The 24,717-nt window shown below is 35.4% G+C and overlaps 4 protein-coding genes and 1 long non-coding RNA gene across 5 annotated transcripts; 2 read left to right on the top strand and 3 right to left on the bottom strand.

The window, feature by feature from the left end:
- Positions 1-858: 858 nt before the first annotated feature.
- On the bottom strand, positions 859-1,924 carry LOC149063888 (tRNA-splicing ligase complex subunit RTRAF). The gene has a single exon (XM_089255201.1). The coding sequence runs from the start codon at positions 1,805-1,807 to the stop codon at positions 1,049-1,051; it is 759 nt and encodes a 252-aa protein (XP_089111327.1). The 5' UTR covers positions 1,808-1,924; the 3' UTR covers positions 859-1,048.
- Positions 1,925-2,241: 317 nt separating this feature from the next.
- Positions 2,242-6,993, top strand: LOC149063887 (uncharacterized). The gene is made up of 5 exons (XM_089255017.1): positions 2,242-2,351; positions 2,505-2,658; positions 4,442-4,552; positions 5,548-5,673; positions 6,784-6,993. The coding sequence occupies exons 2-5, from the start codon at positions 2,506-2,508 to the stop codon at positions 6,913-6,915; spliced, it is 522 nt and encodes a 173-aa protein (XP_089111143.1). The 5' UTR covers positions 2,242-2,351; position 2,505; the 3' UTR covers positions 6,916-6,993.
- Positions 6,994-7,190: 197 nt separating this feature from the next.
- Positions 7,191-13,560, bottom strand: LOC149063886 (methylthioribulose-1-phosphate dehydratase). Its single transcript, XM_089255018.1, has 7 exons — positions 13,354-13,560; positions 11,541-11,635; positions 10,606-10,772; positions 10,084-10,184; positions 9,433-9,528; positions 8,186-8,292; positions 7,191-7,305 (listed from the first exon to the last, which is right to left on the bottom strand). The coding sequence occupies exons 1-7, from the start codon at positions 13,387-13,389 to the stop codon at positions 7,212-7,214; spliced, it is 696 nt and encodes a 231-aa protein (XP_089111144.1). The 5' UTR covers positions 13,390-13,560; the 3' UTR covers positions 7,191-7,211.
- Positions 13,561-15,260: 1,700 nt separating this feature from the next.
- On the top strand, positions 15,261-15,897 carry ND-B14.5B (NADH dehydrogenase (ubiquinone) B14.5 B subunit). Its single transcript, XM_089255283.1, has one exon. The coding sequence runs from the start codon at positions 15,410-15,412 to the stop codon at positions 15,716-15,718; it is 309 nt and encodes a 102-aa protein (XP_089111409.1). The 5' UTR covers positions 15,261-15,409; the 3' UTR covers positions 15,719-15,897.
- A 4,373-nt stretch (positions 15,898-20,270) lies between these two features.
- Positions 20,271-24,057, bottom strand: LOC149063884 (uncharacterized). The gene is made up of 2 exons (XR_016195746.1): positions 23,106-24,057; positions 20,271-22,464 (listed from the first exon to the last, which is right to left on the bottom strand). It is a non-coding gene; the product is annotated as an uncharacterized LOC149063884 (long non-coding RNA).
- Positions 24,058-24,717: the final 660 nt, after the last annotated feature.

The raw sequence follows: 24,717 nt of genomic DNA, 5'->3' as shown, positions 1-24,717 counted from the left end.
TAAAAGAGCTTTCCTATGCAGCCTGTATAGCAATGGTGCTCAACCTTTTGAAGAACATGTGCCACTTGAGTTATCTGGAAATGCACGTAGGCTGCTTCAGTCATCTGGAAATGTGTCATGAGCAATTTAATTGGTTTGGAAATATGCTTTGAGTCACTTAAATCTGTAAATGTACCGAGAGCAAATAAATTTATTTATAAAAATGTTATGGGCTGCTTAAGTGAAAAGAAAATGTGTTCATGGACTGCTTCTGTGATCTGGAAGAAAGTTGCATGCCACTTAAGTAATCTGCAAATGCACCACAAGCAACTTGAGTGAACTCAAGAGCTTCCATGGGTCATTCAAGTGATTCAGAAATGTGCTGGGGGAGGGGGGTCACTTAGTAATCTAGATATATCCAGATTACTAAATGGGCGACAGAAGCCCATTTCCTCTCTACGACGATTTCATCATTTGGCAATGGTATGGGGGGGGGGGAAACCTTTATATTCACCTCCAGCAACCAACTGTATCTCCTTCCCCTTATATTTGCTTGTGGCGGGGAAGGGGCCAGTAATCTGGATAGGCCTATATCCAGATTACTTAAATGCAGCATATATACTGTGAACCACAAATGATTTGATAATCTTTTGTTTGCCACTTGAGTGGTTTGGTAATTTGTCGCAGAGCACATTTGGCCCATAAGGCTTACATCCCATTAGGGACAGAGCCTGGGCCTCCACTGGCCCATGGGTTAAATAGGTATACTTTATAAGATTTTTTCCAGGGCGTCCTCCACAAAAAGTTAGAGGTTCCTTAGGAATATTAACATGGAGAGCAACAACTTTTCGACAAGAAAAACGTCATATTCAAAGCAAATATAATCATTTCATGTATTTTATAGGTCTTGTATACACCCATAACAAACTAGCATTGCTAGATTTCAGATCTTACACTGGTATTGAAATATTACGCCACACATACATTTCATCAGATATACAAAATCACAAGCCATAGACTGTTACATTTCATTTCGCCGTGCAAAAATCACATTACCTAGAAACGATCTCTAACGTCCGACTTTACCTAAACGGGTGTCAGTTTTCGGATTAGCTGTGACACTTTGCACAGCAACGATGGTCTCATTAATCCTTGTTTGAAGGTCCCTGAGGTCTTGGACGTACAATAGCCTCAGGGTCTTCAACGCCATGTTCATCACCGGGTCATTCGTATCGAATCCCAACTTACTCTCCTCCAACGGGAACGACTTGCCACCTTTGCTCTTGTACTCCTTATTCTTGATTGCATCACGCGAGAGATACTTCCTTATAACTCTGGAAACCGCTCTGAGAGTTACCAAATGATCGGGGTGAGGTATAACTTTCAACATCTTGGCGAGGGATATAACCCCGGCTTTGAAATCATCGCTTTCGAAATCCAAGTTATCCAGGGGATTACTGCGGATTATCTCCGGGGCTTTCTTCTTCATGCTGAGCACGGACTCGCCGGTGATGGTGTTGTACTTCTCGGCGTTATCGCTGTACTCCAGGCGCACGGCGAGACCCAGGAGCCACTCGCACGTGCTCTTCCTGTCGGAGCTAATCTGCGGCGGACAGGAGTTATCGGCCAGGTACTTCTGGAAAGTTATATCCCAGTCGGGACTGTCGACCTGACGCAGAGCTGCTCGTTCTTCGATCGGGTAATGCCTGATCTTCTGATCCTCCAGCCAGACGACGAGTGCCCTGAAATCGGATGTGCTTCCCACGTTGAAGGAATCGCTCCCCATGTATTCGAGCGCTTGCAGTTTCCTTTTAAACTGACGAGACATTGCTGACAGGTCGCGAGCCAAGAATATAAGTTAAGGATACGGCACTCGATTCACTCCTTTTAAAGGACCGAGTTTGTCGGAATTTACGTGGAACCGGCGCTATTGCAACAGTCAGCACAGTACATCGAACAAGGAGTAGCTAACGTTGATATGCTTCGGATATTCGTCAAGTTAAAAAATTTAATATTTTAATGCTCATCCAATTTCAATAGAAATTATTTAATTAATAAATTTAATTTGTAAATCAGATAAGAATAGAAAAGAAAATGATTTTAAAAACGAAAATATCGTTGACAAAATTGTGGTTTTTTTTTTTTTGCTTTTTTTTGGAAAACTGAAAATATCCGTCATGGACAGAAAGTTTTAAAAAATTAAACTTTATGACAAATAATCTTTTTATTTGTCTAATTTTCTGTATCAATATGAAAAATTTCAATCATACCTCAAATTTTAGTCAGTCAAGACCGTTCATATGTAGTGTTTGTAAACATTGAAAAAGTTTGATTTCCCGCGTTTCAGTGTGAAGTGCCTTCGTAAATTCCAAGTAATTATTTTTAAAAAAAATCCTCATATATTTTTTTTTAAAATTTTATTTACGAAAATTACAAAATAATTAACAAAAAATAATTTTTATATTGTATTTAAAAATAACGAATTGAATTTTTGTATTAGTATTTTTTCTTCAAAAATATTTTAGGATGCTCCGTAACATCGAAATCAAAGCCAAAATCAGAGAATTCGGATCATTTTTTGAAAAAGTTAAAGCAATTGCTGATGGAGGGCCAAAGCTCTTGAAGCAAGAAGACACTTATTTCAAGGTTTCAAAGGGGCGGTTGAAGTTGAGACAAATGGTATGTCTATTTTTAGATGTAGCACGCGAATACTACATTACTTATGAACTTCCGTAATTTCATGCTTATGATCCTCCTATTATATGTATAAGAAATGCGTTAATTTTTAGTGTGAGTGGTAAATTTCCACAGGGCACCACTGTTTGGCGACTATTTTTTTGTTGCCACATTAGATTGCTGGCGAAAATATATGATCACCAAATAATGATTAAATCTGTGCTTGCAAGGATGGTGTTGGTGGCAAATTGCTGTTTTGGCATAGTCTAGAATTTTATGACGAAAGGGTATACCATATATTGGAAATTGACCTTGCGAATTATAAAGTTAACTACTAAATAGGTTGCCGCATGTAAACGAGCTATGTAGTCATGCTGTCTACAGATTTTTTTCATACCTCAGTATTAATTATAGGTGACTGTGCATATTATCTACAGAATTTTTTCCCCACCTGTGTTCATTATAGGCCTGCACATACTATTTACAGATTTATTTTCTCGTTACCTTAATGTTGACTATAGGCAAGTTATCTAGATTTGTTTTTCCTGTTTTTTTTTTTAATATCGCATTTTCAGTAAAAAATTGTTCTTGCTTGTCTTGACAAGAAATGTTTTTACCTCTCAGCCATTTCGCTTGTGATTATAGAAACTTCATAAACAGCTCACAAGTGAAAATCAAATGTTTATGAGTTGCTTAGAAGCATCAATGCCGAATTAAGTTCAAAATGCACAATGCTTTTATTTGAAAAAATATAAAAAAAACTCATGTTGCCTGAAGTCAACATGGCCAAATAAAGGGTTAAAAAATATGTTTCATGTTTTTACCGTAATTTATGTAATTGCTATAATTGTGTAAGCGAGGGGAGCGTCAACTTAACATTTTTTGACACCTAAACTTGTCAATCAGTTTTAGATTTTGAATGACACATTATTTTTATTTTTGCTTCTTTCTTTTTTATTGGTTTTCGGTGATTAATATATTTTTAAATTTTAATGTTATTTCTTTTTTTAATATTAAAATATGTAACATGACATCTTGAGTTTTTGACATTTTTTTATCATTGAACTAATGTATGATAGTACATCATATGACTATCACATAGTAAAGCTACTGAAAATATCTTTATAGATGCCTTGGTAATGAGGTACCTGTACAAAAGCCTGCATATTTTTCTATTCCTTTGACATTGCTGTTTGGCAACTTGAAAATTTCCCAATTTGCGAAAAGGAACAAATTTTCTCATTATCAGAAGTTAAAGTTGTGGTTGACCTTGCTTTATTTATACTACATTTCTCATTTTAACTCACTAAATATTTTGTATTCCCATTTCTAAAGGCTAACTTACAGGAGTTGAGTGAATTAGTTGTTAACTAAATTTCAAGTACTTTAAAATGTGTTCTATCATAAGTAATCAAGTATTGAATGATCATTGAATAATTTGATGCCACACCTGCTACCATGTGCTCGTAGTGCCTACTTAATCAAAAAATTAGACTGTGTGGATTCTATTCTATATGCTTTTCTACTTAACCATTAAATCGCTTAACTTTTGTGAACAGGCCTCTATATTGAGATCGATTTTAAAGTTGTTGATGACTTAAAATTTAGTTATTTATTGAATTATTTAAATTCGTGTAAACGAGCCTTTACTTTGTGTGGCAAATGTACCTTTTTTCTGCCCAAGAACATTTTATGAGAACAGTGAAAAATACTGTCTTAACAGAGGTCTTACTCTGATTCATTAGAGTAATTTGCATCTTTATTAAGTGATGATATTTGTTTTTAGGAATCACTATCACAACTAGTCTTTTATGATAGACCAGACACAGATGGTCCAAAACTGTCAAATTATTGGAAGCAAGATATCAAAGACACCGAAGAAGCTGAAGGACTTAAGGTAAAAAGTTGACAAGTTTCTTTGTTTGTTTTTTTCCTTTTCAGTTCGTATATTTCTCTAAAATATGTTTTTATTTCCTTATTATTAAAATACTTGCTAAAGGATTGAAACTGGTTGAATCTTTAATTCATCATATTTAATTTATATGAAGTAATTTACTTATTTTTTCAGTTAATTTAAATGTTATTCAATCAAAAATCTAGTTTCCTTCTCATTGTTTAGAGATTTTATGAATTTGTTTTTCATGTTTCTTTGTAAGAAGTACATAAGATTTCATTTGGGGATGAACATGTTACTAAAAATGAAAAAATATATTTTTCTTTTCATAACTTAAATGCATAATGTATGTTAATAGTCAGTTATAGAGTCAACCGCCAATGCTGATAGAAAAATCAGCTAAGCTGTATGTGGAGTTGTTTTGAGGTTTAAAAAACTTGTCAACTGCACAAATCTCAAGCATGAATAGGAATCTGGAAAGTTTGTGAAATTCTATAATTTACTGTTTTAGAAATATGTAGTGTAGTCTTTGCATCCCCTGTGGGTTTATCACTCGTAATAGTGATGGTGATTATTACTATGCTGTGCATTTCAGAGGCAACAGGTGTTTCATACATTATGCTGCCTTTTATTCTCCTTCATGGAAAAAAAAATTTCTTTTCATTTCTCAAATCACTTTCATTATGTCACATGTATTAAAAGACAAAGAGAAAAAAAGCATGATATAACCAACTACTTTATAAAAGTTATTGTGTTATTTAGATTTTTGACAATGGTCCTGCTAAAAGACACAGAAAATCTGAATGCACATTATAATGAGTTGCTTTGTAACCAGATTTTTTGCTCTTTAAGACTGTGCAAACCATCCCAAAAGATGGTCTCTCTCTGGACTGTCATGTCTGTCTGTCAAGAGACTACTGTATTAATAGTAAATAATCCTGGAATTTAACTTGTGTTTCTCTGTGCTGAGCTTCACTTACTTTTATATTTCTATGAAGGAAATTCTGAAGCAGTCATTAGGCGTCATTGGTATTGTTCAAAAACAGAGACATTTGTACATGGTTGGTCAGACCAGAGTCCATGTTGATGATGTTAAAAATCTTGGTCATTTCATGGAACTTGAGGTAATGATAGTTTTTTTCAATAGATATATATATCTGTTCAGTGGACCCTATGACTTATGCTCGCGGAGAAGGTTAAACTAAGAAAATTTTTGTTGTGCTACATTTGCATAGCTATCAGGACTGTACTGTGAGTTTCCTGAACCTCAAGAGCTTTTCCACATCTAGTTACATAGCTGCCGAATCTCCCAGATTTTCCAGGAAGCTCTCAAATTTCTACTCCATCTTCCACTCCCAAAAAATTCTTATATCTCCTAAATTTTGACTGTGATTGTAGAAAATCTTTACTTTTGGGGGATTATTCCAAAATATATGATTTACCCAGGAAAAAAAACTGCTTTTGTTTTTAATTCTTGAAATGACGTCACAAGAAGTGTAATGCACATGGTCACAATTGCATCAAATCAAAAAAAAAAAAATACTGTATTTCATTTTTGGGTGGTAAAGACAAAATTCAATAAACAGCTGGCATCAATTTGGCCTTTTAAAATCCAAAATTGGCAAGATTAATTGTATCTACTTTGACCATATATCCCTGTAAGTCTGTGTGTATCCCATTTTGGGCTCAATGATGATTTTTTTTGTTACCCTGATTTCATTTGAGAGTGGTAATGACAGTTAATTCAACCTACTGTTTTGCAATTATTAGTGACTTAGTCCTATGCAGCAATGGCTTGCAAGGTGTCATGTTTTTTCAAAGAGGAAAAATCCTTACATTGTTTTCAAAAATCTGTTTTATGTACATTGTTTTATGGAATTTGGACCTCTATGAAGACCTCCCTAATTCTCATTCTCTAAAGTTTGCAGCTATGGAATTAGCTTGCCTGATCAGCTACGGGTCTTGACTCAGCTGACCCAGCATATATACAGCACTGATAGCTATCTGCATAATGGTTTTAAATTTTTAATTAATAAACATCCAAGGGAAAAGAATTTGTTGTTATTTGTTATGTTTGGAATATGATAGTCACAAGCTTCAAAATTATTTATCATTTTTTGTTAGAAAATTTTGACAGAAATATATAATTTTCAATGCTAATTGATTGAAATTAGATGAAATTTAAATACAATCTAAAATTACTTCCCCCATATCTATTTGTAATTTCAATACAGGTTGTACTGAAAGAGGACCAAACTGCTGATGATGGGAAATCAATAGCTGACAAATTGATGATTTCATTAGGCATAAAACAGGAAGACTTGCTTTCATGTTCGTATATAGATTTAATATCAAAATTGGAATAGTAGATTCACAAATTAAAATGTTATGAATAAAAAAGATTCATGTTATTTTTTAAAATAAAGCAATGTAATTTGAATACATCAATGTAGTTCAATATGTTTTTGGTGAATCTTGAAAAATTTGTAATTGGAAACTAATCTGATTATATTGATTAGGAATTACAAACAGAGGGGAAAGACTGTCTAGTTTCATGAAATAAAAGATATCATTTACCCTGCAACTTTAGAAATTTCACAAATATAAATGGGAAAATACATATTGCACACATACAATCATATTATGATTGTAAAAAATAATTTTATTCCTTATCATTAGTTGGCATTTGATCAGGAAACATTCCAAGCTTTGTCATTTGCACTGCAATTTCAAACAAATAGTCATAGCATTCTGCCCTGAAATACAAAATTTAGTTTTTTGCAAATTATGACATGAACTTTGATTTAAAAACTGCGCAAAAGACAACACATCATACTTATTATGGAATATAATATATAGTTATGTACACAATAGGTCAAAAAATTTGATCAATACTTGTTGCAAAAAAAAATTTAAATATATTTTTTGTGAGTAAATAAATTAACACCAAGTTAACTAAATATGTGTCTCAAAATAAAAAAAAGGACATTAAATAAATATATTTATCAGTCTACAATACATTTGGGTACCTGAAGATTTTTGATCTGATGATGTTCAGGACTTATTCACGTTATGAAAATTGTTTTCAGTAAACAATAAAAGAAAATGACATGTTTTAAACAGATTTTTTTATTTATGGTGTTTATTTGTCAGGGCTTGACAAATAAATCCCAGGAGCCAGATCTCTATAGCGACTAAAAAATTAGTATTGTCGTCTAACATTTTTCATGTGGAATTAATTTGAGTTTGAAGACAAAGTTTTTCAAAATTAACATCAGTTGATCTACCAACATAGCAAGGGTTACAAAGTCCAAGAAAAATTTGGGAAATTAGTGGGCTGTTTTTCCCCAAAAAAAAAAGCTTAGCACTTGAATTTTTTTTCTAATTTGTCAAGTCTTGTTATTCAGTATACACAATATTTACTTAGTTTTTTGTAAAAAAAATTGTTTTCAATGTTCTAAGTATTTTTAATCTTTAAAAATATTTAGTTTTTTAAGGATTAAAAATCGTCTCAATTTTTTTTTACATAATTAATGATCATAAATTTAGATTGATGAATTGAAAATGTGTTAAATATTCTCCCAAAAAATCACTTCAGATAACTATTTTATAAACTTTTTTCTTTCGCTCACTCACATGGTTTTAGCTTGCTGCCATGTGTTACCCCATACATACACACCATGGCGTCTTACTAGTACAGCACATGTATCAGGATATTGTTTGATTGCTTCAGCCATTGATTCCTATAAAAGTAAGTATGAGTATTTGTATTGTAAGATAGAAGAAATTAATTTCTACGAAAATATGTGCGATTCGGAGTATTAGTGACATTTCAAATTTAAACTTAAACTTTTTTTTATATCATATTATTACAACAATACTAAAATTATAATGATTTGTCAATTTTTTAGTTTGCTGAGCATGATTTTCATTTCTCCAGTGCATATACAGGGCGCATGACATTTTACTGGTGAACCATTGTCCCTAGAGACATACTTCTAATTCAAAAAAGTATCGAAGTAATGTGTAGTACTCAGATGGGATTCATATTTGCAAGGAGTTGTGTAGGTATTAAAATAAAAAAAAATTATCTTTTTGCACGATCCCTGTGTGACCAAAAAAGCCAGTTAGAGAGTGCAATATTCACTGAGATATTCAAATTCAAAAAATTGGAGGGAAAACAGCTTTAAATACGGATAAACCGTTTTACCTCCATTTAATGATGTTTTTTTCCCAACTGTGGAAATATGTCTCTGGGGCCAACAGTTCACCAGTAAAATGCCATATGCCCTGTTACCTATGCACCTTGCATATTTGGTATAGTAACACTTTAAATATTGTTATGGGAGTCAAAAATATAAATCATGACACCCAGCTGTTGTTAGGTTTTTGTTTTATAATATTTTAGAATTTATCAAACTACCATGTATATAATACAAAGTATTTGTGCAATTTAAAAAAGTGGGGGGAGATATTTGACTTGAAACCAACAATTCAATTTTCATTGTATTTATCAATGTATAATAAAATTATAATAACTTAAATAATTGATGTTACACAAAATTATAAAAAATTGAAATAAAACTATCAGAAAAATTTAAAAATAATTTTTGAACTTGTAAATATTTTTGTTTTATGTAATTGAGTAGGAAATAAAAAACTGCATTCATTTCAAACTTTTCAATTTTATCTATCATTAGATTTCTTTCACTTGTTGTATTTGGTAAATACATAATTGTTGCAAATATGAACATTTTCATACATGAAATTTGTATAATATATATGTCACACAAAAAAATATACAGCAATAAATTATAATCTGTAATGAATACAAAATTAAATTTTTAAACAGAAAAAGGTTATTGGTTAAAATTTCATCTTACTTTTAAATCTTTTTCAAATGGTGTATTCTCTATGATAGGAACTATGAGCATATCATCATATCTGTATCTAGCTCCATTTGTTCCTTTCAGTATGCCCTGTAAGTAAATGACAGAGAAACGAGTAAAATTTGATTTGAATAAGGAAAACAAAGTCATCTAATTTTAAATATATGATACAAGAAATCTTACATAAGTTAATAATAAAAACTCCAATAGAGAGAAGATATACAGTGGAAACAGAGTGAAGTGAATACGACATTATGATAGTGCTGCGAAATACACAGCCAAATAGCAATACTCAATTGGGGGGGGGGGCAAAGAAACCTATCGTTATAAATGGAATATGTTAACACTGTGAACAGTGCCAAGAATAATATTGTTATGTAGGCAATTATTGTTGTAGGGGATATCATTATATATGGGATTTTCACTATATAGCATGTGTATGAATAGAAAAACAACTCATGTCTGAAGAAGTTGATATCAACTTGTTGATATTAGTATCTATATTAATTACTATATTAATCAATTCTTTACTTGATGGTCAATCTATTTCAGTTGATTAGCTATTAAATTGATCATCATGAAAACATAATAAGTATGTATTATTGTTCACATTTCTGTAAGAAAAAATATGATAAATAAAATAACCTTGATCATTTCTTGATGAGTTATTTTAAATTCAGATCCAGGACAGATGAGTGTAGCCAAAACTGCTGATTTCGAGTGAGAGTGTAACACTGCTCCAGCATCTAAAAATTTTAGGCGATTTAGTCATTTTAGATACAGTTTATTACAAAACAAACACATTTGAATTTATATTATACATGTTCCAGGTGCATTTATGAGGATTTCAGACATTTCTCCTACGGAATCATTTGAGCTATAAAATATATACAACACAGTGCCATCTTAAGGCATGGGCCCCCCGGGGTCTCGGGCAAAGAGGGGCCTCACAAAAATGAGATCTGGTTGAAATTTTCGAGAAGTTGTTTGGTAGGGCCTCAGAAAAATGAATTGGCCTGGGGGTCCATTATACTCTTAAGATGGCCCTGATGCAACACTTTTTTTTTTTAACCTGAACATGTTCAGAAATGCCTTTAGGACAAGCTCACCCAATTCAAACTTAAATACAGAAAAAAAAAAGACAATTTCAATTGAAAAACACCTTACCTCTCATTTTATAAGCATTCATGAATAATGGAGTGCATTCACTCTTTTTAAGCTTTTTACATTCAGGTGGAGTCGATATGTCTTTATCCTCTATGTCTTGAACGAAGATGTCATCTGGGTGAATTCTTTCCTTTTGGACACCTGATGGAGCAATATATATTTCATTCCTACAGAACAATCATTGTAAAGCCAAAATAAATTTGCAGGCATTTATTAAAATCTTTCAAAATACATTTCTTAAAAAAATTTCGATTGAAATTTTTCTGGCATTCAGAATCATAACTGTCTTTTTCAAAATTTTAAGCAATGTGAAATTTAAAAAATTAAAAGTTAATTTACTGCTGTTTTTATTGTATTCAATAATAATTTTCGAATTCCTGTGGGGTTATATTTTGATTTCCTCATTCAAGTTAATAGACTCTGTTCCTTGATCCAGATCAGCAATTTCTACAGTACACAAAAGCTACAATGTGTGCCATTAGAAATACAGTGGAATCCCGTTTTAACGAATACCGATATAGCGAAAATCTCGTTTTAACGAATACTTATTCTAATCCGCCAGATAAGTTTCCATGGGAACAATGCAAAAACCTGGAATTCCTTTATAACGAAATTTCATTATAGCGAAGTGATTTCTGCAGTCTCTTGGAGTTTGTTATAATGGGATTCGACTGTATTTTGAGTCATCAATTTGGATTGTGATCCCAACCAGTTTGCTTTCAGGCTGCTGCGAGGAAAACCAGAGGGTGTCTTGAAAACTTCATAAATTATGTCCAAAAGTATTGAAGTATTCCCAACTTCTTCTTTTGCAATAAAGAATGCAGAAGAAAAAGTTGGGAATACTTCAGCAATATTATCATTCAGCAATATTATCATTCAGTATTACATGAATTAGTTTTCAATCTTCATCAAAAGAAATATATATGTATATTTACCCTTGTCTGATACTGATTCCACCACCAGTACCTGTCACCCAACCTAAATTATAGAACTGCTTACACAACTCTGGAATCAAGATCCTAGGATTGTCCTATATGAAAAAAAAAATGCATAATGCTTAATAAATGGATTAAAGTACAGTGAAACCTCACTACAACGATAAATCCCTCTGCAACAATATTTTTCAAATCTTGTTTTGGGAATGGCCTATACTCTCATGTTTAACTTCTCTCTATATAATAATATTTTGCTAAAAATCATTTTGAATTTAATTTTGACTTTGTCACTTGTTTTCATTCTACTGAAGGCATCGCTAATAACATTGATATTTTGCATTAAAGGATCACCAAAAGCTGAAGGAAGTTATTGGTATTGCTACTTCCTGTTTAACACATAAAAACACAATGTGGTAAACTTTTCTACAGGGGCAATGCATCTAAGCGAATTTTATTAATAAATTAAACAGGTACAATTTTTTGGGGCAAATAAATACATAAAAGCGCATTTTCTGGTGGTATTAAAAATGCAGATGTAGAAATGATGAAAACAACAGTATATAAATTCGACCACATGTAAGGATAATAATAATTGATAAGGATAATCCTTCTACAATGATATTTTTCCTTAGTCTGCAAAACATTGTTATATTGAGGTTTCACTGTAATGCATTAAATACACTTTCCAAAACAGCTAAAAAAAATACCAGTCTGCGTGGGACCTCTTCAAGCCCACCACAATTGATGTTAATTACAATTAATGTTATCATTCGGTACTTTTAAACATAGGACCCTGGGTCATACCCCATAGTGCTTTTACATATAGATGTACCTCTTCATTCCTGTCGCTCTTTCTTTTGTTCTATAAGGCTGCAGTGGAACCTCTCATAACAGATTTTTCCCATAAGTAGACACGTTCCATTAATGAACACTTTTTTAAATTATGTAGATAGAACTCTATGTATTTTGTTACCCATTAACAGGTATTTTTTGTTAATGGACAAAAGTTTTGGTCTCAGGGGTGTCCATTAACAAGAGGTTCTATTGCATATATTTCTGAGAAAGAAAGATGGATACCATGCTCTATTGACTCTCAATCATTGTGAAACACAGTGGCATCTAATTGATGGGTCAACGAAAACGAATTAAAAAAAATATTTATGCGTCAGTCCAATTTCTTAGGAGCCAAGCATGGTATTTTACTCAAGAAAAACGGTCTTTAATAATGTTTTATTTTAAATTTTCCCACATTGAAAGATGTAGAATGAAAAGAATGAAATATCAAAAAATTTTATTTTAAACCCTTAGACCCCAACTTCGAAATTTCCTCCAATTCAGCAATCACATATACAGAATTTTAGGCGCCTATAGCGATTTTTAGTTGCCATTGTGACCTGGGATATGTCCAGCCCTGATCTCGGTAATCTTAATTCTCTGCTAAGTCAAACCCAGGCCGGAATCTTTGAGGAGGTCCATTCATAGTGAATTCATGGCGTTAAAAAAAATGCTGCAAATTGTCCTCAGGTCCTTGAAAGAGTCATAAAATGATCTATGCTGGGTCTAAAAAAAGCTCGGTTTTATACTATCCTGAAATTTTGTATTTTTCTTTTTTTTGGCGCTATTTTATTAGACTGTGTAAATACAAATACAACGCCGCAACAAACAAAATGCCCAATGAGGTGGCTGATAAAAATGAGAATCGAGCTCCGTGTAGGTTTCTAGCTCAAACGTATGATTAATTTATCACTGCTTTATTTTAGCACTTTCACCTCTTATTATTAAAAGCCGAAAATTTCTACACCATCATACAAACCTCATCCAAAATTTCATCACCAGTGCAGCCACTCATGGCGTTGGCCAGCAATTTGGTGCCGATCTTCTCTATTGAAGCGGCTTCGGATAGATGAAGAGGAGAAAAGAGATAATAACGGTTTTTCTCTTCGCACAGATAACGTTTTCTGAAAGAGATTTTGTTTTCTTTTTTAAAAAAAAAAAAAAAAACGTCGTCTGCTATAATTGTACCAGGAATACAGATATAGGGTCGTGAAAGCGTCTTCGGTCTTTCCACCTTTCGGCTCAAAAATGATTAATTATATTACCATATTTCAGGAATAAAAAAACAGGACACCTTTCTTTACTTCTCAACTCAAAATATAGATAGCAGTACCAATTTGTGTCAAAGAGAAAGCGACCAGCCCTACAGGCAAGTTGACTATCTTTCGCCTCAATGGAAAGTAAAAATAAAGCCACTGGAATAAAGCCAGGTTTTCCTAGGAGCAGGTTTCTACAGGGTGTGCAGCGTAAAAACTCTGATTGGTCAAAAAACATGAATTTCAAGTTTTTAACGAATCAGCGTTTTCTCGCTGCGACCCGGCGCAGAAATTCTACTGCTGGGAGCAGGTTTCCTGTGCCGCGTAACGTGATTCGCCCAGCACGACACTCCGCCCACTCATCAATAAGAAAAGCGGCATGACTGTTTTCCTACAGAGTGCAATACGCCTCACGACAGCGTTTCACGTCGGAGGTGATTTGGCGGACTGCTTCAGCCGGGTTTTCCTAGAAGTAGAATTTTTGCGCCGTGTGCAGCGTGAAAACGTTGATTGGTCAAAAAACCTAAAATTCAAGTTTTCTGACCAATCACAGTTTTCACGCTGAGCGGACCATAGAGAACCTGCTCCTAGAAAAACCCGGCTTTTTGGAGGAGTCAAATGCGTCGTGTGCCGCGGTTTTCCCGATATTCTCTTCACTCTTGTGTGTTTTCTTTCCCTCCCCTTCAAACCGGAGCATGCACAGACGACAAAGTAGCTGATGCCAAGGCCATATGTTTAATATAGCCGTCCTGGTCTGATACGCCCACTGAGGCAGGCCAACACCTTCTAGATCAAGCTTCAGCCAATACCTTCTGCTTTAGAACAGTGTTCTCAACCGCCGGGCCCTGATATCATCAATACCGGGCCGCGAGTGATTAGCGGTTTCATTTTCCTTTGATCGAACCCGTTTGACCGGGCGTTCGACTCACAGAAATGAATAAAACCGGGGCACGGGCTTGAAAAGGTTGAGAACCACTGCTTTAGAAGGTATTGGCCAGGCCCGTCATTTAGGGGGGGGCGTTGTCCCACCCCCCCCCCCTGGCTTTTGATACATTGAGTACATGCGCTTTGCCCCCCCCCCCCGGAAAAAGTCGAAATGACGGTCCTGCACTGAGCTATAAGTAAACTTTACTTATAGCTCAGTGAATGCGCCTCGCTAGGAAAACACAAACGCGTAGCGTGATTATGCAACTCGTTGCTGCCGACGTAAAATTATACTGTTCGATTCAGCGGTGCAAAACACCTATTCCTAGGAAAGCCTGGCTTTAGGGTCCTTATGAAGTCGCCTTAGTCAAAGGCAGGAAAAATTGCCACGTCACAATGCAAATTATGAGTTTAGAAAATAATTAAAAATCCATGATTAAAGCAAAAAATTAAAATTTACATGGACTTCCTTTGAAATACTGCAAAAAACATAATATTTTCAAAAAAATAGAGGTGATCAAAATTTTTTCCGACTCAAAAAAATATGGTCAGTTATGTAAATAAGATTATGTTCAACCATAAATTCTAATGAATATTAATATAATGCAAATACTCTCATTGCTGTTAACATGAATGTTCATTTGGTTTTTTTGTATCAAAGTTTAAGTTTAAACTTTTCAAATATGTCCGAATGTCTTCTTTGGTTTTGTTAATGAGCAAGAGGTTCAAGCCGTTCCTATTTACCATCAGACGACACACTGGGAAACGTAGAGGACATTCATCCACTCTAAGGACACAAAGTTTTCGGGCCGAATACAAAGCTGTTTGCGGTGTTGTGAATTGTGAGAAAGGAAGATGCCGAACAGCCGAGAAAATCTGATCGTGAAATACGGTCTTCCCGTGTTCGGTGTCGTTTCTGGATTCGGCGTAGGCGTCGGCGGCAATTACTTGGCACGTAAGCCTCTTTGGGCTGGGATACAGCGGCATATAGCGTTCGCCGGAATCGGACTGGCAGCCTGCTTGTGGTTGGACGGTTTCCTGGAGAATCACTACGCTGACCGTGATGCCCGTATAAGACATTACATCGAGATGCATCCCGAAGACTTCGCCCAGAAGAAAAGGAAGTACAAAGACATTTTCGACGAGTGGGTCCCGATGCGTTGAGAGATAGATGGCTGTTGGATCAATGAGGAATGACGAAGAACTTTCAAGTTTTTCCTTCTATTTTCAGGAATTGGTCTTGAATGCGATATTACTGAAGCTATGCTTGAGCATGTATTCACAGCGTGAGAAAATAATCTAGTATCGTTATGAATTTCAGTAAATGTAATCTCTAAAAATCATCAATTGTGGTTGAGCCTCTTCTTTTTTTTTTTTTTTTTTTTTAAATTCCTTATATTGTAAGGCCATGGCCAGTAATGTATTTAAACAGGCGCTTAACGGGCTACAGACCAGGACGGCATGTTTGTGTAGTCCACAGGTGGTAAAACTTTAAATATACATCTGCTGGGAGAGTAAGAGAGTTTGCAAACATGGGAATGACCGAAGGAGTGACATTGAGGGCAAGGGAGTGACATGGGGGGGGGGGGGTTCCAAAAGAGTGACAAAGCATTTACAAGCATGTAAATGATCACAGGAGTGACCGAGAGAGCAAGGAATGGGCCGAGTGACCACAAGAATGACCTAAAAAGTGTGTGTAAGCATGGGAGAGTGACCTAGAAAGCAAGGTACCAGGTCAGGAGTGACTGCAAGAATATCGTAGAAAGTTTGTGTGAGCATGTGAGTGACCGAATTAGCAAAAACAGGTCAGAAGTGACCTAGAATGTGTGCAAGCATGTGAGTGACCCAAGGGCGTAGCGGGGGGAACTTGTGGGTTTGGTCCCCCCCCCCCCCCTCTGAAATGTGAGAAAATAACCAAAAAAAGGGAAAAAGATGGCCAAATCTATTGTTCTTTCACTTTGGTTCCCCCCCCCCCGAACGAAATTTCTGGCTACGCCCCTGGAGTGACCTAGACAGTAAGAAACAGGTCAGGAGTGACTTAAAAAGTGTTTATGAGCATGGGAGTGATCAATGAAGTGCCCTAGAGCAGTGGTTGGCAAATTCATTAGTCAACAGAGCCAAATATCAACAGTACAACGATTGAAATTAGTTTTGAGAAAACCAATTTTTTTTTTCAAACTTAAACTATGTAGGTAGGTACATTTTTATCAACTTAATTAAGGTTTTGCTTTTCCAATCCTCGACACTACATCTTCTTTCACTCCACAACGCTCCCTAAAATTAACTTAATAAACAGTTTATTAAGTTATTATTTTACTTGTCTTACGGATATTTGGCTCCCTTCTCTGGGAAATATGCGGAAGACGGGTTCACTGTAAGCTCGTCCAACAAGATGTTAGTTGGAGGACGTCGTCGATGAAAGCCCAAGGCACTCCATCTTGTGGGGCAGAAGCCCCAGGAGCATCGTCTTCGGATGGTCGCCCCTGGTGGATTGCTTCAGCAGCGATGACTGATGTTTAATACAGATGGAGAGAGGTGGCCACGGGAGAGTCGTCATGAGAGATGGTAGTCCAGGAGCGTCGGCTTCAGATGTATGGCTCCTAGCAATGTTGACAGATGTTGGATGCGGAGAGGTGGTGCCACGGGAGAGTCATCGTGAGAGGTGGTACGGTGGTGGTCGAGGAGCGTCATCTTCAGATGTGTGGCCCCTGGTGGATTGCTTCTAGCAGTGTTGACCGACGTTTTTTGGAGAGAGGAGGCTGTCATGTGAGGTGGTGGCCCAGGGGCATTGTCTTCTATGATCTGGCAGAGTAGAGGTTGACATTCCTTACTTTGGAAAACATTGCATGTCCCCCATGTTCTGAGAGAAAACTCGTCTTTTGAGTCTATCTACCCAGAGTACCTCGAACCTCGTTTTCCCGAACTTCCCAGTTTCGGCCCAAAATCCAGTTTTGATTGGTCGCGGAAGTGTAACGTGACATCAGCGTCAGGCTTTCACTCTGTTTTTTCGGCAAAAAACCGTGAAAAAGATGATTCACTTGGGAGGGGAGGGAGCAAGAACAAAATGACCAAAATGCGTGTCTGAACATGATTTTGCAAAAATCTGGAACTTTTGTGCGCCCGCACGTGGTATTTTGGAGAAGAGCAACACTCAAGAGGCCAAAGAGCCGCTTGCGAGCTGTAGTTTGCCTACCTCTGACCTAGAAAATGTGAGTGACCAAAAGTGTGATCTATAGAACAATGAACCAAGTCAGGGGACAATCGAATTATAGTACTGGGAAGGGAATTCAATGAATGAGTGGTCACAAAAATCAGAAGGGCAGCAAAACCATGATTCAGTCTCTGGCCATGATTATTTGAGCTAATGTGAACTTATCTCATTAAACTTGAAGCTTGGATAATAAGGACATAGGTGCATATTTAGGTTCGTTAACTTGATTACTTTATTTCTGGAAATAAGCGCCATGTGAGTGTTTGTGGCACATTCATAAAAATGGCAAAATACATTTTATAAATTTAAGAAAAGCACCTATTTGCATTTTATACGATAATAAATATACTGTGAAACACCTCGCTACAAGGATACTTGATAGAATCTCAAAATTTTTCAAATCTTATTTAGAATTGTGTTGTTGTCTGTAATCTAATGTTAATCTCCTCAATATAACAATATTTTTTACATAATAAAACCCCGCTATAACAATATTTTTTGAGATTTTGAAACCGCTAAACCAGTGGTTCTCAAACTTTTGTCACCCCACAGCTCCTTTGCCAAATTTATGGTTCATTTGTGACTCTCTAAAATAGATTAGTCGAATTTTATTTTATTTTCACTTTTAAAGGAGCTGCTTCAAAGTATAAGTAAGCACACAAATCAATATCTCCAGCTTGTTGCAACGCCCCGGGCAAAGGTTACTGACTCTGCTAAGAGCGGCAGTGGAAACTTTGAGAAACGCTATGTCAAAAATAATATTTCTTTATATTTTGCTCACGAAATATCCTTAAATATATTTTTAAACTCATCACGTTTTAGTTCTTCCAAGGATGTCTTTTGAGTATCACAATTTTTCTTACTGGGTCGAAATACAACGATACTTCAACCCAAAGGCAACAAAGCTATCAACTTTTTGATTCCAAATTTTAAAGGGTTTTTTTTTCAGCCACCTCGTAGAGCAGTTTGCTTGCTGTGACCTTTGTATGTGTAAAAGTCATCTCTCAATAGTAATTGAAGTTACAGCATGAATAGTATTTGCCAAAAACCCCTAAATGAATTTGAAAACCAACAGGTGTAAAAGGTGCAAGGAAAAGTCATAATAATATAGTCATATAGTATACCCCATTTAACAGGGTCAAAGCTCTGGCACACATTATTGAGATAGCTTGCTTGTAGTTTCTAGGAGGACGGCAGTATGACTAGAACATCATGGACAGAGATATGGAGAAGGGTTATGTTTCCCCCCCCCCCCCCACGTTAAATATGTGTACCTTGTACATATATATGTTTGTGGAGTTAACATCATTACCATGCCCCTTCTGCCTATCAGCACTTTGTTTCAAGCAATTTGAGACATTTCTGTTGTCAAGGTTTTGTCCACCTTTGACTCATTTCTGGCAATAATTGGCGATTGTAAGTTCTCATATCTTTATCGAGGAAATGTAGTCAAACAAGCAAAATAATGAATTTTGTAGACCATGTAGAAAAACAAGCTCTTGCTGCCATATATCCATAAATTTAAAAACTTTATTAGTGAGTCACAAACAGAAAAATAGGACACGTGTTACCATCTATTATCTAAAAAGCAAATGAAAAAACTTGAACCAGTACTATTTCCAAACCATAGATGGCGGCAAATACATGTTGTAGGATGTTTTCATTACTGGTCAAAGCCGTTCAAATTTTTATTTGTCAACAAATATGGTGGCCCGCATGTATGATGCACAGCCAAGCCCTGTAGAATGTTTCTGACGATATTGATAATACAGGCTGTCATCAATGTTACAAACTCTTTCTAAAAAATGCGGCAACGGTTGTGCGGATAACAAAAAGTACAAAAAAAACTATAAACATCTAACCATGGAGGAAAGAAAGTTATTCGTGACATCTAACAGTCTTGACTTGCCGAAAACCATGGAAATTGGTACGGCTTTGACTACAATTTCATAGTATGAAAAATATTTCTATGTCTGCTGCCATCTAGTTTTCAAGTATAATACTGAATAAGAGTTTATTCTTTTATAAATATCAGAAGCTGTTTCATAATGTTACATTTTTCCGTTTCTCAGTCTGTCAATAGATTGCACCAAATTAGGAATATTGAACCAAAAAAAAAAGGGATATAAAAATCTTACAATTATAAAAATTCATTGGTTCAGTGAATTTAGGGGGAAAACTCCTTTTCAGGTTTCCACAATGTTTTTCCCACTCTGAAACATATATCGTCATAGTTCAGATCTAGGACAATTTATTTCCCAATCATTTTAACACAAATAGCAATGCAGTTGCATGCTTTTACAAACTGCCAATGTTCAAACACATCTCATCCTGAACAATACAGCAAGATTCATAATTATTATTCATAATTATGAATATTCCTTCTACTTAAACTCTCTTGATTTTATGAACTCAATTGTGGAAATATAAAATTGAGCATCAGCTGTTAACCACTACCTTTTTGTTTTAGTAATATGAATAGGGTGTTAAAGAAGAAAAGCTTACTGAAAAAATCAAATACTCTTTATTGCAGGCATGACTTCAACACAACGAACAAAAAAAGTGCTAAACAAACTACATTTCTATCAAAAAACCAGGGAGTACAAACTATATATAAAAATATAATTTTAAAATAGATTTTTTTTTGTGCACCTGGCGAGACTAAAAAAAAAAACCAGTCCATATATATATGGCACATCTGAATGTTTCTTTCATCCCTACAAAGAGACTGCTGGAATTCTTAATAAAAATTAAATTTCAAGTGAAACAATTTTTTTTAATTCTTATAATATCCACCGTAATGTACTATGTTTACAAACTTCAGACTTACTTTATTATGGAAGAATGAATACAGACAGAACCTGCTTATTTGCTAAGTAACTAACCTGTGCAATTATACATTTTTGGCATTGTTTATACAAAGATGTAAATGTGAATTGCAACTCTTTTTGCCATACATCCTCTAATGCCTTTGTCACTGCACTTCTTCAGAACCTGAGAATTGTTGCGGATCTTAAGTAAAGTTTTTATTCAAAGAAAAAGGAGAAAGTCACATGGAGCAAGATTTGGGGAATAAGCTGGTTGTGAAAATATTTGAATGTGATATCTTGACAGATGAATTCTGACACCAGGAGGCACCTGTGAGTCCTTAACCGTCTGCATGATCTGGTGAGATGCAAGCGACCAGATCTTTGAAAGGTTATGGGTGCTCCATCACAATGTGCCAGCTCAGTTTGATCCTGGTGTCAGATTTTATCTGACAAAATATCACACCCTGTAACTTTTTACAACTAGCTTATTCCCCTGATCTTGCACCGAGACTTTCCTTTCTTCTTGGATAAAGAATTCGCTCAAGGTGCAATGATTCTCAGGTTCCAAAGAAGTGCAGCAACGAAGGCGCTGGAGAGGATGTGACAAAAAATGTTTGCAATCAACATTTATATCTTTGCATGAACAATACAAAAATGCATAATTTCACAGGTTGGTTACTTCGAAAGAAACACTAAATAAAATTCTATCTGTATTCTTTCTTCCATAATGAAGTAAGTCTACTTTTCAAACGTATGCATAGTAGTAGTTAAAAAATTATATTAACAAAGTGCCTCTAACATAGACTACAAAATTTAATGCCTGAATAAAAGCTGTGAAAAACACCCCATGTTATTTCGCACAATTTTTTTTTTTCCACAGCAGCAGATAAGTTGTTAAACATTATACATAAATGTCTTCCAATTGCAGAAAACGATATAAGCATCAACAAGATCCAACTGTTTAAGTACATTGAAAGCTTGGGGGGGATTTCAAGAACATGAACAACAAATGGTTTAATTGGAGAAAAAATTCTTTGACAAAAGACAACATCAACATACATATAGATTTGTACCTTTTGAAAATCGTAAATAATAAATGGCAAAAAAAAATCGATCCATTTAATTTGAACACAATAATTGGATATCCAGTATAAATTTGACAATGTATTTCTATGTGTAAAGCTATGCATGATTCATCTTGCTTATAAATAGGTCTTCCTCGCTGAATTTTTATGACAGTGAAAAAAAAATTCAATGAAATTCATATTATAATCACCTCCAAAATAAATCATACTTCAGACTTGAAATAAATATTTGTAGTAAAACCCTGTATGTTTGAAATGAAAAAGAAACAAGTGAAATTAAAAAGTCTAAATTTAACGGTTAATTCATTTACTGACTGTGCCCAGCACAATACATCTGGAATGCATTCAAGTCCAGAAATGGCAGTTCATTTATATCACTCCCCACCATCAGCTGTGCTGACAATTTCATGCTCGGGGAAATTTCTTCACTTCCGTCAAGTGTAGATTTCAAACTCACACGCATGGCACTTCCATAAATCTGTAAAATTGGCACAACATTCAACTGATTCAAAATATTTTATGGCACTAAGTTTCATCTGGAAATTAGTCAAATTATTTCCAATTTGTCGAATTTGAAAAAAAACTTGAGACATAAAATGACAGCAATCATTCACAAATTAGTCTTCTTTCAGCAAGATATAAATTGATCGTATAACTGGGTTACCAAAAAAATAGTTGCTAATATATTCCTTTCTTTGACAAACTTTTCCTGCCTTATACAGTAAAACCTCATTATATAACAGACAGAAAAAAATTAACTGCTCACAAAATTCAGTTATAGTTCTCGAAACGCGCAGCTTACAACTGAAATAAAAAATCTTTCGTACAAAAGCTGTACCAGCAATTAAAAAAATACTTGCTAGATTGAATATTTAAAAATTTCAAATGATAAAGTAACCAACCTCGTTCTTTTTGGTAATGCACCAACACACCCTGATGAGGGTAAACTCAGCAGTAATAATAAGAGTCTAGTGTATTTTCCTGCCACCCAACACAACATCCATGTTCTAGCCCAGAGGTGCACAAACTTTTCAGTCTGTGGGCTAGATATGCTGTATTTCTGTCGCTCTTGGGTCAGAAACTTGAATGTATAATGTAACCACATGACCGGTATTTTACGAGATATTCCTATTTTAGTCGTCCCAACTTTTTTTGTAAAGTTTTCACTCGTGTCTTGTGGAAGCTCCCTACTTCCTGCCATTGCAGATTTTTCAGTAATGTTAGCGATAGTTAGCAACTTTACTTGCATGTGACAATTTTTTTTACCAATAATTTGTGGCATCCTGTACATGGATATTGATTTCTATTTCCCGTATTTTTATGAAGGAAATATAGTCAGCCAAGGTATTAGTGTCATGGTTGTATTGATAATTTTCTACCAGAATATCTTTGGTGGGCCACGATTTGCCCATGGACTAAGGTGTGATCTCCAGTCACCAGTATACCTTTTTTCAGCGTGGCCCGACCCCTCAGGGTAATGTGTTTATATTCCCCCATGGGACCGAGCTTGGGGTCATGTCTGGCACTACAGTATACCTTTTTGCACCCTCCTCCCTGAAATTTTAAAAAAAAGGTAAATTCGCCACCCTTCTTGGTCCAGCACCCGGGACATCAGACCCCCTGCCCTCCCTTAGTTGCGGCTTTGGATCTACACCGCAAAGCATGTTTACTCAGCCACCTTGTTGGGCATTTTGCCTGTTGTGACGTTGTATTTGAAATTTCTCAGTGAAATCAGAGGATGACGAGCCATCAGCTGATGAAAAAGACAAAAGGAGACAACATGTTCTTCAAAATTTAAAGTCGTGCAACATCCGATCCAAGAGTTAGAACTTTGTTGATGCCATCAGAGTTATCAAACAATCAAATTTGGCAAGGGTATGGGAAAAGCCTTTGGATAATGAAAAAACAACTCCAGAAGAAGAAAATTTATAAACACATGACGACTGTGTTTATACTAGAGATCCCCAAAGCGGAATGTGCCAAAATCTGCAACGTATGTCGCAGAACAATTAGCGTTACTGCAGAACAATTTGGAAGAATTTTAAGAAAAAGTGCAAAAACACTATTACATGTATGGGGATTTTTACCACACAACAGTTCCAGTTAGCTGAGGGCTCGTTGCAGAACAGTGTTAAACATTCTGCTTTGGGGCTAGAGATGAAGAAAGGAATCAGTTTTGTTGAATGATGTGGAAGCCTGCCTTGAAATAGACCAAGATGACCCTAGCTCACAGATTTTGACATCATCTATTGTAGTCAATAGAACTGAAGAAGCAGGATCTTTGCAGGACAAGGTAAAAGAATTAGGGAAGGTGCTACTCAGCCTACAATTATATGGTGAGCAAAGTGAAAGACCATTTAAATTTTGCTATTCAATATATCCAACAATCGACAAATAAAAATGTATTCGCATACAATTTACATTTTACAGCACCTCCATCATTTATTAACTTACACTGCCCCATATGCTGCCGTACGAACATGCATGCTGGACTCGCATCACAAGGATCCATGTTCGAACCCTGTTGATGCACAGTAATAGTCACTGAAGTTGGGTTTCCTACAGACATGAGCCTATATATCTCCATGAGGAAAAAAAAAGTTTCTCCACAGAGACCAGGCAGATCTACAACACCACACAATAAAAATTCAAGCATATTCACCATCTTTACTTCTAAATATGGAAGGCAGATGACAGCACCAGTAAGAACGCAAAAAAACACAAATTTTGACAACAAGGTACGCTACAGCCACACACTCGGAACATATTCCTGCATGTACCAATTTGTTAGAAATTCCGCAGAAGAATGTGTATGAGGTGCATGTATAGCTAAATGATAGTTATTAACTGAAGAAATAAGCAGCAAATAAACCCAGCAGCCCCAAAGCAGAATGTTTTGCATTGTTCTGCAACGAGCCCTCAGCTGGCTGGAAATGTTCTGTGGTAAACATTCCCATACATCATGCTTTTTCTATTCATTCCTTAAAATTGTTTCCAAGATTGTTCTATAGCAGCCACCGATAGTTCCATGATGTACATCTCAGTTTTCGCCATATT

This window comes from Pholcus phalangioides, unplaced genomic scaffold (assembly GCF_987345545.1).
Source record: "Pholcus phalangioides strain wild (caught in Gottingen) unplaced genomic scaffold, Ppha-v1.0 ptg000042l_1, whole genome shotgun sequence".
NCBI lineage: Eukaryota > Metazoa > Arthropoda > Arachnida > Araneae > Pholcidae > Pholcus > Pholcus phalangioides.
The sequence above is the reverse complement of the archived record's forward strand: the minus strand, read 5'-3'. Positions and strand labels throughout refer to the sequence as shown.